Source organism: Bombina bombina, chromosome 6, assembly GCF_027579735.1.
Source record: "Bombina bombina isolate aBomBom1 chromosome 6, aBomBom1.pri, whole genome shotgun sequence".
NCBI lineage: Eukaryota > Metazoa > Chordata > Amphibia > Anura > Bombinatoridae > Bombina > Bombina bombina.
The window spans coordinates 389,447,912-389,461,425 of record NC_069504.1 but is presented as its reverse complement, the minus strand read 5'-3'; the positions used below and the strand labels follow the sequence as shown (position 1 = coordinate 389,461,425).

The 13,514-nt window shown below is 40.7% G+C and overlaps 1 protein-coding gene across 2 annotated transcripts in view; it reads left to right on the top strand.

Annotated features, from left to right (window-relative positions):
• GRPEL2 (GrpE like 2, mitochondrial) overlaps nucleotides 1–13,514 on the top strand; it is a 75,720-nt gene that overhangs the window by 40,334 nt on the left and 21,872 nt on the right. For both annotated transcript variants that reach the window (XM_053717106.1, XM_053717105.1), the window contains exon 3: nucleotides 4,489–4,570. In XM_053717106.1, coding sequence (XP_053573081.1) covers nucleotides 4,489–4,570 — 82 coding nt within the window. The remainder of the gene's footprint in view (nucleotides 1–4,488; nucleotides 4,571–13,514) is intronic.

Genomic DNA, 13,514 nt, shown 5'->3' with positions numbered 1-13,514 from the left:
CAAGGAGTGGGATAGACCCGGTGTGCCTTTTTCACCCCCTCCTATATTTAGAAAAATGTTTCCGATAGACGCCACCACACGGGACTTATGGCAGACGGTCCCTAAGGTGGAGGGAGCAGTTTCTACTCTGGCTAAGCGCACCACTATCCCGGTGGAGGAAAGCTGTGCTTTTTCAGATCCAATGGATAAAAAGTTAGAGGGTTACCTTAAGAAAATGTTTGTTCAACAAGGTTTTATATTACAACCCCTTGCATGCATTGCGCCTGTCACGGCTGCGGCGGCATTCTGGTTTGAGTCTCTGGAAGAGACCATTAGCTCAGCTCCATTGGATGAGATTATAGACAAGCTTAGAGTCCTTAAGCTAGCTAATTCATTTATTTCTGATGCCGTAGTACACTTAACTAAGCTTACGGCTAAGAACTCCGGATTCGCCATTCAAGCGCGCAGAGTGCTGTGGCTTAAATCCTGGTCAGCCGATGTGACTTCTAAATCTAAATTGCTTAACATACCTTTCAAAGGGCAAACATTATTCGGGCCCGGTTTGAAAGAAATTATTGCTGACATTACTGGAGGTAAGGGCCATGCCCTGCCTCAAGACAGAGCCAAACCAAGGGCTAAACAGTCTAATTTTCGTGCCTTTCGTAACTTCAAGGCAGGAGCAGCATCAACTTCCTCCGTTCCAAAACAGGAAGGAACTGTTGCTCGCTACAGACAGGGCTGGAAACCTAACCAGTCCTGGAACAAGGGCAAGCAGGCCAGAAAGCCTGCTGCCGCCCCTAAGACAGCATGAAGTGAGGGCCCCCGATCCGGAAACGGATCTAGTGGGGGGCAGACTTTCTCTCTTCGCCCAGGCTTGGGCAAGAGATGTCCAGGATCCCTGGGCGTTAGAGATCATATCTCAGGGATACCTTCTGGACTTCAAAGCTTCTCCTCCAAAAGGGAGATTTCATCTTTCAAGGTTGTCAGCAAACCAGATAAAGAAAGAGGCGTTTCTACGCTGTGTACAAGACCTTTTAATAATGGGAGTGATCCACCCAGTTCTGCGGTCGGAACAGGGACAAGGGTTTTACTCAAATCTGTTTGTGGTTCCCAAAAAAGAGGGAACCTTCAGACCAATCTTGGACTTAAAGATCCTAAACAAATTCCTAAGAGTTCCATCGTTCAAAATGGAAACTATTCGGACAATCTTACCTATGATCCAAAAGGGTCAGTACATGACCACAGTGGATTTAAAGGATGCCTACCTTCACATACCGATTCACAAAGATCATTATTGGTACCTAAGGTTTGCCTTCCTAAACAGGCATTACCAGTTTGTAGCTCTTCCCTTCGGGTTAGCTACGGCTCCAAGAATCTTTACAAAGGTTCTGGGCTCTCTTCTGGCGGTACTAAGACCGCGAGGAATATCGGTAGCTCCGTACCTAGACGACATTCTGATACAAGCGTCAAGTTTTCAAACTGCCAAGTCTCATACAGAGTTAGTTCTGGCATTTCTAAGGTCGCATGGGTGGAAGGTGAACGTAGAAAAGAGTTCTCTATCTCCACTCACAAGAGTTCCCTTCTTGGGGACTCTTATAGATTCTGTAGAAATGAAAATTTACCTGACAGAGGACAGGTTAACAAAACTTCTAAATACTTGCAGTGTCCTTCATTCCATTCAACACCCGTCAGTGGCTCAATGCATGGAGGTAATCGGCTTAATGGTAGCGGCAATGGACATAGTTCCTTTTGCACGCCTGCATCTCAGACCACTGCAATTGTGCATGCTAAGTCAGTGGAATGGGGATTACTCAGATTTGTCCCCTATGCTGAATCTGGATCAAGAGACCAGAGATTCTCTTCTATGGTGGCTTTCTCGGCCACATCTGTCCAGGGGGATGCCCTTCAGCAGGCCAGATTGGACGATTGTAACAACAGACGCCAGCCTGCTAGGTTGGGGCGCTGTCTGGAATTCCCTGAAGGCTCAGGGATCATGGACTCAGGAGGAGAAACTCCTTCCAATAAACATTCTGGAATTAAGAGCGGTTTTCAATGCTCTTCTGGCTTGGCCTCAGTTAGCAACTCTGAGGTTCATCAGGTTCCAGTCGGACAACATCACGACTGTGGCTTACATCAACCATCAGGGAGGGACAAGGAGTTCCCTAGCGATGATGGAAGTCTCAAAGATAATTCGCTGGGCAGAGTCTCACTCTTGCCACCTGTCAGCGATCCACATCCCAGGCGTGGAGAACTGGGAGGCAGATTTCCTAAGTCGCCAGACTTTTCATCCAGGGGAGTGGGAACTTCATCCGGAGGTATTTGCCCAACTGCTTCGGCGTTGGGGCAAACCAGATCTGGATCTCATGGCGTCTCGCCAGAACGCCAAGCTTCCTTGTTACGGATCCAGGTCCAGAGACCCGGGAGCGGTACTGATAGATGCTCTGACAGCACCTTGGGTCTTCAACATGGCTTATGTGTTTCCACCCTTCCCGATGCTTCCTCGATTGATTGCCAGGATCAAACAGGAGAGAGCATCAGTGATTCTAATAGCGCCTGCGTGGCCACGCAGGACCTGGTATGCAGATCTAGTAGACATGTCGTCCTGTCCACCATGGTCTCTGCCTCTGAGACAGGACCTTCTGATTCAGGGTCCTTTCAAACATCCAAATCTAATTTCTCTGAGGCTGACTGCATGGAGATTGAACGCTTGATTCTATCAAAGCGTGGATTCTCTGAGTCAGTGATTGATACCTTAATACAGGCTAGGAAACCTGTTACCAGGAAAATTTACCATAAAATATGGCGTAAATACTTGCATTGGTGCGAATCCAAGAGTTACTCATGGAGTAAGGTTAGGATTCCTAGGATATTGTCTTTTCTACAAGAAGGTTTAGAAAAGGGTTTATCTGCTAGTTCGTTAAAGGGACAGATCTCAGCTCTGTCCATCCTTTTACACAGACGTCTGTCAGAAGTTCCAGACGTTCAGGCTTTTTGTCAGGCTTTGGCCAGGATTAAGCCTGTGTTTAAAACTGTTGCTCCACCGTGGAGCTTAAACTTAGTTCTTAACGTTTTACAGGGTGTTCCGTTTGAACCCCTTCATTCCATTGATATCAAGCTGTTATCTTGGAAAGTTCTGTTTTTAATGGCTATTTCCTCGGCTCGAAGAGTCTCTGAGTTATCGGCCTTACATTGTGATTCTCCTTATCTGATTTTTCATTCAGACAAGGTAGTTCTGCGTACTAAACCTGGGTTCTTACCTAAGGTAGTCACTAACAGGAATATCAATCAAGAGATTGTTGTTCCATCATTGTGCCCTAACCCTTCTTCAAAGAAGGAACGACTTCTGCACAATCTGGACGTCGTCCGTGCCCTGAAATTTTATTTGCAGGCAACTAAAGATTTTCGCCAAACTTCTTCCCTGTTTGTCGTTTATTCTGGACAGAGGAGAGGTCAAAAAGCTTCGGCTACCTCTCTCTCTTTCTGGCTTCGTAGCATAATACGTTTAGCCTATGAGACTGCTGGACAGCAGCCTCCTGAAAGAATTACAGCTCATTCTACTAGAGCTGTGGCTTCCACTTGGGCCTTTAAAAATTAGGTTTCTGTTGAACAGATTTGCAAGGCTGCAACTTGGTCTTCACTTCACACCTTTTCGAAATTTTACAAATTTGACACTTTTGCTTCTTCGGAGGCTGTTTTTGGGAGAAAGGTTCTTCAGGCAGTGGTTCCTTCCGTGTAAAGATCCTGCCTGTCCCTCCTGTCATCCGTGTACTTTTAGCTTTGGTATTGGTATCCCATAAGTAATGGATGACCCGTGGACTGACTACACTTAACAGGAGAAAACATAATTTATGCTTACCTGATAAATTCCTTTCTCCTGTAGTGTAGTCAGTCCACGGCCCGCCCTGTTTTTACGGCAGGTCTAAATTTTAAATTAAACTCCAGTCACCACTGCACCCTACAGTTTCTCCTTTCTCGTTTGGTTTCGGTCGAATGACTGGGTATGACGTAGAGGGGAGGAGCTATATAGCAGCTCTGCTTGGGTGATCCTCTTGCACTTCCTGTTAGGGAGGAGATATAATCCCATAAGTAATGGATGACCCGTGGACTGACTACACTACAGGAGAAAGGAATTTATCAGGTAAGCATAAATTATGTTTTTGTTTAAAAAAAAAAAAAAAAAGTGTTTTGGTTACCCAACTATTAATTTTATGAAACAAACTCACACTGCTTAATACATGAGTCTTCCCTGCTGTAAATGCATATATTGTTATAAAATTGCCACACAATTTACTCTTGTGGCAATATACACAGTACAAGTTCTAATGGAGGACTGATTTGGGAACATTAGATAATTAAAATACCTTAAATGAAACCTTTCTGTTCACATAAGATAAATGCCAAAGAAATGAACTCTGACTACAAATTAAATATTCCCTCAGTGACTTAACTCTTAATCTTTGTGTTTACCACTTCTGGTTCTGATTAATGGCTTTGTACCCTTTTTACTAGGAGCGATGCAGAAGAGCCCTGGCTGACTCTGAAAATGTGAGGAAGAGGACCCAAAAGTTTGTGGAAGATGCAAAACTATTTGGTGAGAACTAATATACCACCTGTACACTTTGTTTTCAGTAGACAGAATATACTTTCTAAGAACTCAAAAGTGTAATCCAAAAATCCAATAGATTGTAAGCTCTTCTGAACATTCTAATTGATCCCTTTCCATACATCCTTAGCCTCATGTTGTATTCTACCTCTTTGTGCAGACCTATGGAATGTCATTGCATTATTATCAAATAAATATATATATATCCCTTTATTACCATTCCCCAGTTTTGCATAACCAACACTGTTATATTAATATACTTTTTACCTCTGTGATTACCTTGTATCTAAGCCTCTGCAGACTGCCCTCTTATCTCAGTCCTTTTTTAAAAAAAAACTTGCATTTTAGCAAGTTAGTGCTGGTTCCTGCATAAATGAAACGGGTAGAGATTTAGAAGTTATAAAGTATATTAATATAACAATGTTGGTTGTGCAAAGCTGGGGAATTGGGTAGTAAAGGTGTAATCTATCTTTTTAAACAATAATAAAAAAAGAAGTAGACTGTCCTTTTAAATAATAGCAGTGATCAAGTGTGTGAAAGATCCACACAGTTGTGCATTGTTAGTTTTAATATAGCTGTCTGTCTTTTTCTAATCTCACCTCTGTATGTATCTGTACATACAAACAAGAATGGACAGTCTACTCCAGAATTGTTGTTGTTTAAAAAGATAGATAATTCCTTTATTACACATTCCTTAGTTTTGCATAACCAACGCTGTTATATTAATACTTTTTACATCAGTGACTACCTTGTATATAAGCCTCCACAGACTGCCCCTTATCTCAGTTCTCTTGACAGACTTGCATTTTAGCCAATCAGTGCTGACTCATAAATAACTCAACTGGAGTGAGCACAATGTTATCTATATGATACATGTGAACTAGGAGTGTCAAACTGTCAAAATGCACTGTGATAGGCGGTTCAACTGCTTAGAAATTAGCATATGACCCTACCTAGGTTTAGGGAATTCTTAATGGTGCGCAAATTGCCCCTTGCACTATCACCTATCTGCTCCCAAAGACAGATATATAATGGAAAGATACAAGAAATATATAAATTGGTGAGAGTGCGCTAGCAGCAGCAGGGGATGTGTCACTGGTATAGGCAAATATATAAAATCAATAAAGCAAATGAGTGATAAAATACAAACACATTTATATCAATAAACACATAGGTAAATCCTGAATTGGTTCGATTGTGCTAAACAGCAGCAGGGAATGTGTCGCTGATATAGACAAATGTTGTTTGAATATATTATGAAATCGATAAAGCAAATTTGTTATAAAATACAAACACATTTATTTCAATAAACACATAGGTAAAATTCTAATTTTTTGACCGGTCTTAAATATTTAAGACCTTAAAGAGTAAAGGCAAGTATTTCAATAATTTAAAAATGCTATTGCATAGAGTTAAAAGAAAATTGGGGATTTACATATACAACTTGTTTGCAAGTTTAGAAATATAGTGGTGCACCACTCTTTAAATAAAAAATTTGACTTTTATTTTATGACGCGTTTCTCAACCTGCAAGGGTTGTTTCATCAGATAAAAATTTTTATTTGAAGTTGTCTGTGTTGTGGTTCATATATGCCTATTGAACAACACACATAAGATCACTCCTCTGCAGAACCTGAAGTCCAGATAGCAGGAGATAGATACCAAGTTGCAACTGGAACAAGTGCCTTTGGAGCCTGGCTCCTACAGTGTACTAGCCACTGTTAAGTGCTAGCCTGCTCTCTTGCACTGGTCACAGCACAGTGCCACACCATCTGGTAAGCATAATATCTACATATATCTGTACCTGCATTCCAGACGATATCACGCTATTGTGGCGCCCTCTTTCTATTCTTCTTCTACATTTTTTAATATAATCTGATGTTTGCACAAGTGTTTATCATGTTTGGAACACTTTTTAGGGGTTTTATACGCCTGGCATAATTTTAGACACCTATTTTGGCTTAGGAAGGCCTCACAACTCCGGAGTGAAGAGGGAGAGGGCCTAATTTTCGCGCCTCAGTTGCGCAGTTCTTTTACAAGATAGCTTCATGCAGCTTCACATGTAGAGTCCAGAGACTGCAGGAGGACTATAGGGAGGCTTATTTTTGTTCCAAAACTAATCCCCAAGGAAGGTAGTGTGTTAAACTGGTGGCCAGCTTCAATTTGCTCTGGTTTGGGCAATAAGGGGTTAATTGGCTTGAAACTTGGTTTGCAATCTTTTCAAAGCATTAGGATCATATGGTCATATGGTGTAAATTTCATAAAGATCGGATGTTTTTTTGAGATTTGGTAAAAAAGTGTGTGCTGTTTATTATTTAAAGGCACAGTAACGTTTTTTCAAAAAGTGTATTTTTCTGTATTTGAGTGCTATCTAAGTCTGTCTAACATGTCTGAGCCTACTGATAGACCTTGTTCTATGTGTTTAAAAGCCATGGCGGTACCCCCATTGCATTTGTGTTTAAAGTGTGCTAAGGTATCTAAACATTTTGATGACCATGCGAGTCACACTTAAAAATGTAGCCCAAGATGATTCTTTAACGGAAGGTAATGAGGATAGTCCTCCTTCCTCTCCCCATGTGTCGACACCAGTTACGCCCGCGCAAGCGTTGCCTAGTACCTCTAGCGCATTGTGCCCTATTACATTACAACAATTAGCAGCAGTCATGGATAATTCCCTTGCGACATTTCTATCCAAACTGCCAGTTTTTCCAAAAAAGCGTGATAGCTCAGTTTTAAGAACAAAGGATGAGCAATCAGAAGCTTTGGATGATTTATCTGTAGTACCCTCACAACACTCAGAAGTAGCAGTGAGGGACGGTCTGTCTGAGGGAGAAATTTCTGACACAGGAAACGTTTCTCAGCAGGCAGAGTCAGATTCCTTAGCGTTTAAATTTAAGCTGGAACACCTCCGCGTCCTGCTCAAGGAGGTTTTAGCTACGCTGGATGATTGTGACCCCATGGTGGTCCCTGAAAAATTGTGTAAAATGGACAGGTTTTTAGAGGTCCCTGTATACACTGAGGCATTTCCGATCCCAAAGAGGGTGGCGGATATTGTGACTAAGGAGTGGGAGAGACCAGGTGTACCCTTTGTTCCCCCACCTATCTTTAAGAAAATGTTCCCCATAAATGACCCCAGGCGGGACGCGTGGCAGACGGTCCCCAAGGTAGAGGGGCTGTTTCAACACTTGCTAAGCGTACAACTATACCATTAGAGGACAGTTGTGCTTTCAAAGATCCTATGGATAAAAAATTGGAAGGTTTGCTGAAGAAAGATTTTGTTCAGCAAGGTTTTCTTCTTCAACCAATTGCCTGCATTATTCCGGTAACTACTGCAGCAGCTTTTTGGTTCGAGGCCCTGGAGGAGTCGCTCCAGAGGGAGACTTCATATGATGAGGTCATGGATAGAATTCATGCTCTAAAGCTGGCTAATTCTTTTATCACTGATGCCGCTCTCCAATTAGCTAAGCTAGCGGCGAAAAACGGTTTTGCCATCATGGCGCGAAGAGCGCTTTGGCTCAGATCGTGGTCGGCTGATGTGTCGTCCAAAACGAAACTGTTAAATATTCCCTTCAAGGGGAAAGCCCTATTTGGCCCAGAGCCGAAAGAAATTATTTCAGATATCACTGGGGGCAAGGGCCATGCCCTACCACAAGATAGGCCGTTTAAGGCCAAAAACAAGGCTAATTTCTCTTGTTAAGTGTATCCAGTCCACGGATCATCCATTACTTGTGGGATATTCTCCTTCCCAACAGGAAGTTGCAAGAGGATCACCCACAGCAGAGCTGCTATATAGCTCCTCCCCTCACTGCCATATCCAGTCATTCTCTTGCAACTCTCAACTAAGATGGAGGTCGTAAGAGGACTGTGGTGTTTTTATACTTAGTTTATTTCTTCAATCAAAAGTTTGTTATTTTTAAATGGTACCGGAGTGTACTGTTTATCTCAGGCAGTATTTAGAAGAAGAATCTGCCTGTGTTTTCTATGATCTTAGCAGAAGTAACTAAGATCCTTTGCTGTTCTCACATATTCTGAGGAGTGAGGTAACTTCAGAGTGGGAATAGCGTGCAGGTTTTCCTGCAATAAGGTATGTGCAGTTAAAATATTTTTCTAGGGATGGAATTTGCTAGAAAATGCTGCTGATACCGGAGTAATGTAAGTAAAGCCTTAAATGCAGTAATAGCGACTGGTATCAGGCTTATTAATAGAGATACATACTCTTATAAAAGTGTATTTTAAAACGTTTGCTGGCATGTTTAATCGTTTTTTACATATGTTTGGTGATAAAACTTATTGGGGCCTAGTTTTTTTCCACATGGCTGGCTTGAATTTTGCCTAGAAACAGTTCCCTGAGGCTTCCCACTGTTGTAATATGAGTGGGAGGGGCCTATTTTGGCGTTTTTTTGCACAGCAAAAATTACAGACACAGACATCCAGCTTCTTCCTGCATGATCCAGGACTTCTCTGAAGGGCTCAAAAGGCTTCAAAAGTCGTATTTAGGGAGGTAAAAAGCCACAGTAGAGCTGTGGCAGTTGTTGTGATTGTTTAACCCCTTAATGACCGCAGCACTTTTCCATTTTCTGTCCGTTTGGGACCAAGGCTATTTTTACATTTCTGCGGTGTTTGTGTTTAGCTGTAATTTTCCTCTTACTCATTTACTGTACCCACACATATTATATACCGTTTTTCTCGCCATTAAATGGACTTTCTAAAGATACCATTATTTTCATCATATCTTATAATTTACTATAAAAAATTTTATAAAATATGAGGAAAAAATTGAAAAAAACACACTTTTTTAACTTTGACCCTCAAAATCTCCTACACTTCAACAACTACCAAAAAACTCCCATGCTAAATAGTTTCTAAATTTTGTCCTGAGTTTAGAAATACTCAATGTTTACATGTTCTTTGCTTTTTTTGCAAGTTATAGGGCAATAAGTACAAGTAGCACTTTGCTATTTCCAAAAAATTTTTAAAAAAATTAGCGATAGTTACATTGGAACACTGATATCTGTCAGGAATCCCTGATTAACCCTTCACATATATATATTTTTTAAAAGAACACAACCTAAGGTATTAAACATGGAGTATTTTGACTCTTTCCATGCAACTATTTTACCACCAATCTATGCCAAAGTTTGAAAAAAAAAAAAAAAAATGGTGATTTTTTGACAAAATAGCAATTCAAGAATACATTTACTGAGAACGTTAAGGGTTACTGCCAAATAACACCCCAATATGTCTTCAGCAGCATCTCCTGAGTACAGTGATACCACCCATGTATAGGTCTGTTGGGTTCTCTGGGGGCTAAAAGGCCTTATTTTTAGGGGGCGCATTCCAGTTTTTTAATTTGGAATTTTCACATCTGTCGTCATGCACCCATGTCCTATTTGGGACATTTCTGAAGCCGGACAATGCAAATTACCCCCATCAAACCATATATTTTTAAAAAGTAGACACCCTAGGGTATTTCAAATGCTGGTATTTTAACACTTTGCATGCACTAATTCAACCACCAGTCTTTGTCAAACTTTTGGGTAGTCATTTTGGTGTGTTATTTTTCACACGCATTGTACTTTAGGCATGGATTCTCAGTTCCTGTTATATGTTACTGACCAAAAACACCTCAATATGTGTTCAACAACAACTTCTGAGTACAGTGATACCCCCCATGTATAGGTGTGTCGGGTTCTCTGGGGGCTAAAAGGCCTTAATTTTAGGGGGGGCATTCCAGTTTTTCAACTTGGAATTTTCACATCTGTCATCATGCACCCATGTCCTATTTGGGACATTTCTGAAGCCGGACAATGCAAATTACCCCCATCAAACCATATATTTTTGAAAAGTAGACACCCTAGGGTATTTCAAATGCTGGTATTTTAACACTTTCCATGCACTAATTCAACCACTAGTCTTTGTCAAACTTTTAGGTAGTCATTTTTTTGCATTATTTTTCACACATATTGTACTTTAGGCATATATTCTCAGTCCCTGTTATGTGTTACTGCCAAAAAAAACCTCAATATGTATTCAACAACATCTCCTGAGTACAGTGATACCCCCCATGTATAGGTGTGTCGGGTTCTCTGGGGGCTAAAAGGCCTTAATTTTAGGGGGCGCATTCCAGTTTTTCAACTTGGAATTTTCACATCTGTCATCATGCACCCATGTCCTATTTGGGACATTTCTGAAGCCGGCCAATGTAAATTACCCCCATCAAACCATATATTTTTGAAAAGTAGACACCCTAGGGTATTTCAAATGCTGGTATTTTAACACTTTCCATGCACTAATTCAACCACTAGTCTTTGTCAAACTTTTAGGTAGTCATTTTTTTGCATTATTTTTCACACACATTGTACTTTAGGCATATATTCTCAGTCCCTGTTATGTGTTACTGCCAAAAAAAACCTCAATATGTATTCAACAACATCTCCTGAGTACAGTGATACCCCCCATGTATAGGTGTGTCGGGTTCTCTGGGGGCTAAAAGGCCTTAATTTTAGGGGGCGCATTCCAGTTTTTCAACTTGGAATTTTCACATCTGTCATCATGCACCCATGTCCTATTTGGGACATTTCTGAAGCCGGCCAATGTAAATTACCCCCATCAAACCATATATTTTTGAAAAGTAGACACCCTAGGGTATTTCAAATGCTGGTATTTTAACACTTTCCATGCACTAATTCAACCACTAGTCTTTGTCAAACTTTTAGGTAGTCATTTTTTTGCATTATTTTTCACACACATTGTACTTTAGGCATATATTCTCAGTCCCTGTTATGTGATACTGCCAAAAAAAACCTCAATATGTATTCAACAACATCTCCTGAGTACAGTGATACCCCCCATGTATAGGTGTGTTGGGTTCTCTGGGGGCTAAAAGGCCTTAATTTTAGGGGGCGCATTCCAGTTTTTCAACTTGGAATTTTCACATCCCATGCACCCATGTCCTATGTAGGACATTTCTGAAGCCGGCCAATGTAATTTACCCCCATCAAACCATATATTTTTGAAAAGTAGACACCCTAGGGTATTTCAAATGCTGGTATTTTAACACTTTCCATGCACTAATTCTTTGTCAAACTATTAGGCAGTCATTTTTTGTGTGTTATTTTTCACACACATTGTACTTTAGACATGAATTCTCAGCTCCTGTTATGTGTTACTGCCAAAGAAGACCCCAATATGTGTTCACCAACATCTCCTGAGTACAGTGATACCACCTATGCATAAGTTTCTTGGCTTGTTCGGGGGGTGTAATGCCAAATGTCCAACATGCGTTTGTGATTTTTTTTTTCACATTTAACATATTTTCTTTGCCTATTGTCTTTTTGGGGGTATTTTAACATACCCCAATTTATTTGTTTCCATGAATGTGCATATTTTTGAAATGTTGACACCCCAAGGTATTGTATATGGTGTGCTTTGATGCATTTGAAGTAACTGTTTTAGCTAAAAAAAATTGGAGAAAGTGTATGGTGGCATTTTTTCAATTTTCATTTTTACACACACATTGCTTTTTGACTATGATTTAGGAGAGACTGTTGTAAGTTAGTGCAAAAAAATACTTCAGGTTGTTTTCTGCTAGGCACCCTGAGTACACCTATGCCCCCCATGCATAGGTTTGCCAGGATTTTGGGAAGGTTATGTTACAATTTTATGACTTGTGATTTTAGTTATTAAGTGAGAGTATTTCTTCTGATAGGCCTATCTTTAGTTTGGGGCCTATTGTAAACCCCACTTTTATTTATTGCCATGAATGTGCATATTATTGAAATGTTGACACCCCAAGGTATTGTATATGGTGTGCTTTGATGCATTTGAAGTAACTGTTTTAGCTAAAAAAATTGGAGAAAGTGTATGGTGGCATTTTTTCAATTTTCATTTTTACACACACATTGCTTTTTGACTATGATTTAGGAGAGACTGTTGTAAGTTAGTGCAAAAAAAATACTACAGGTTGTTTTCTGCTAGGCACCCTGAGTACACCTATGTCCCCATGCATAGGTTTGACAGGGGTTTTTGTAAAAAAAAAAAAAAGAACAGCCCCATTTTAGAAAAAAAAATATATTAGTGAAATGTAAAAATCTGGCACATTAAAAGTAAAAAAATAACAAAAAATTTAACAGTAAACATAACAAAAAAAAAATAACAGCAAATTTATTTATTTTTTAAAAATTGACCATTGTATGGTACCGCTTGAAGCAGTCCCCAATGCAGAGTCCAGGCTGTCCAGGGCAATCAGGACAGTGATATACAGTGTCCCTTCTCTGCCCCCTCTTGGTACAGACTCTGCATTTTTTTTGTGGTCTCTGCTTTGCGGCAGTAGGGGGGATTTTAAAAATAAAATGAGTAGCCCCAACTCTGCTCTCTCCCATCACCGCCCGGGGAGCAGGTGCATCATGGTACAAAATCCCCGAAATGATCTGGAGCTGAAATTGTAAAAAAGTCAGTTTCATTCCGGGGTTTGCTTTTTTGAACAACAAAAAAGCGTTGTGGGTTGCAATCTGCATTAGGTAAATTGCAACCTTTTTGTACCAGGCCCTTGTCTTCCTTATAATTAGGTAGGGCTGCAGCAGCTGATCTGCCAGATCAACCCCACCCATATGCCGGTTATAAGATTTGATGCACACTGGCTTCCTTATGATCTCAGCTCTGCCACGTACAGAGACCGCCACAGTCCTCTCTGTGTGGATGGTGGTAAGAAGGTATACATCCTTCTTGTCTCTGTACTTCAGTGCCAACAGCTCCTCTTGGCGCAGAGCAGAGGTCTCCCCCCTTCGTAGCCGGGTGCGTACAAGTTGTCCTGGGAAACCTTTGCGGTTCTTTTTAATAGTACCGCAAGCTACTGTATCAAAGCAATACAGTAGCTTGAACAAAAGGACACTTGTATAAAAATTGTCTAAGAACAAGTGATACCCTTTGTTCAT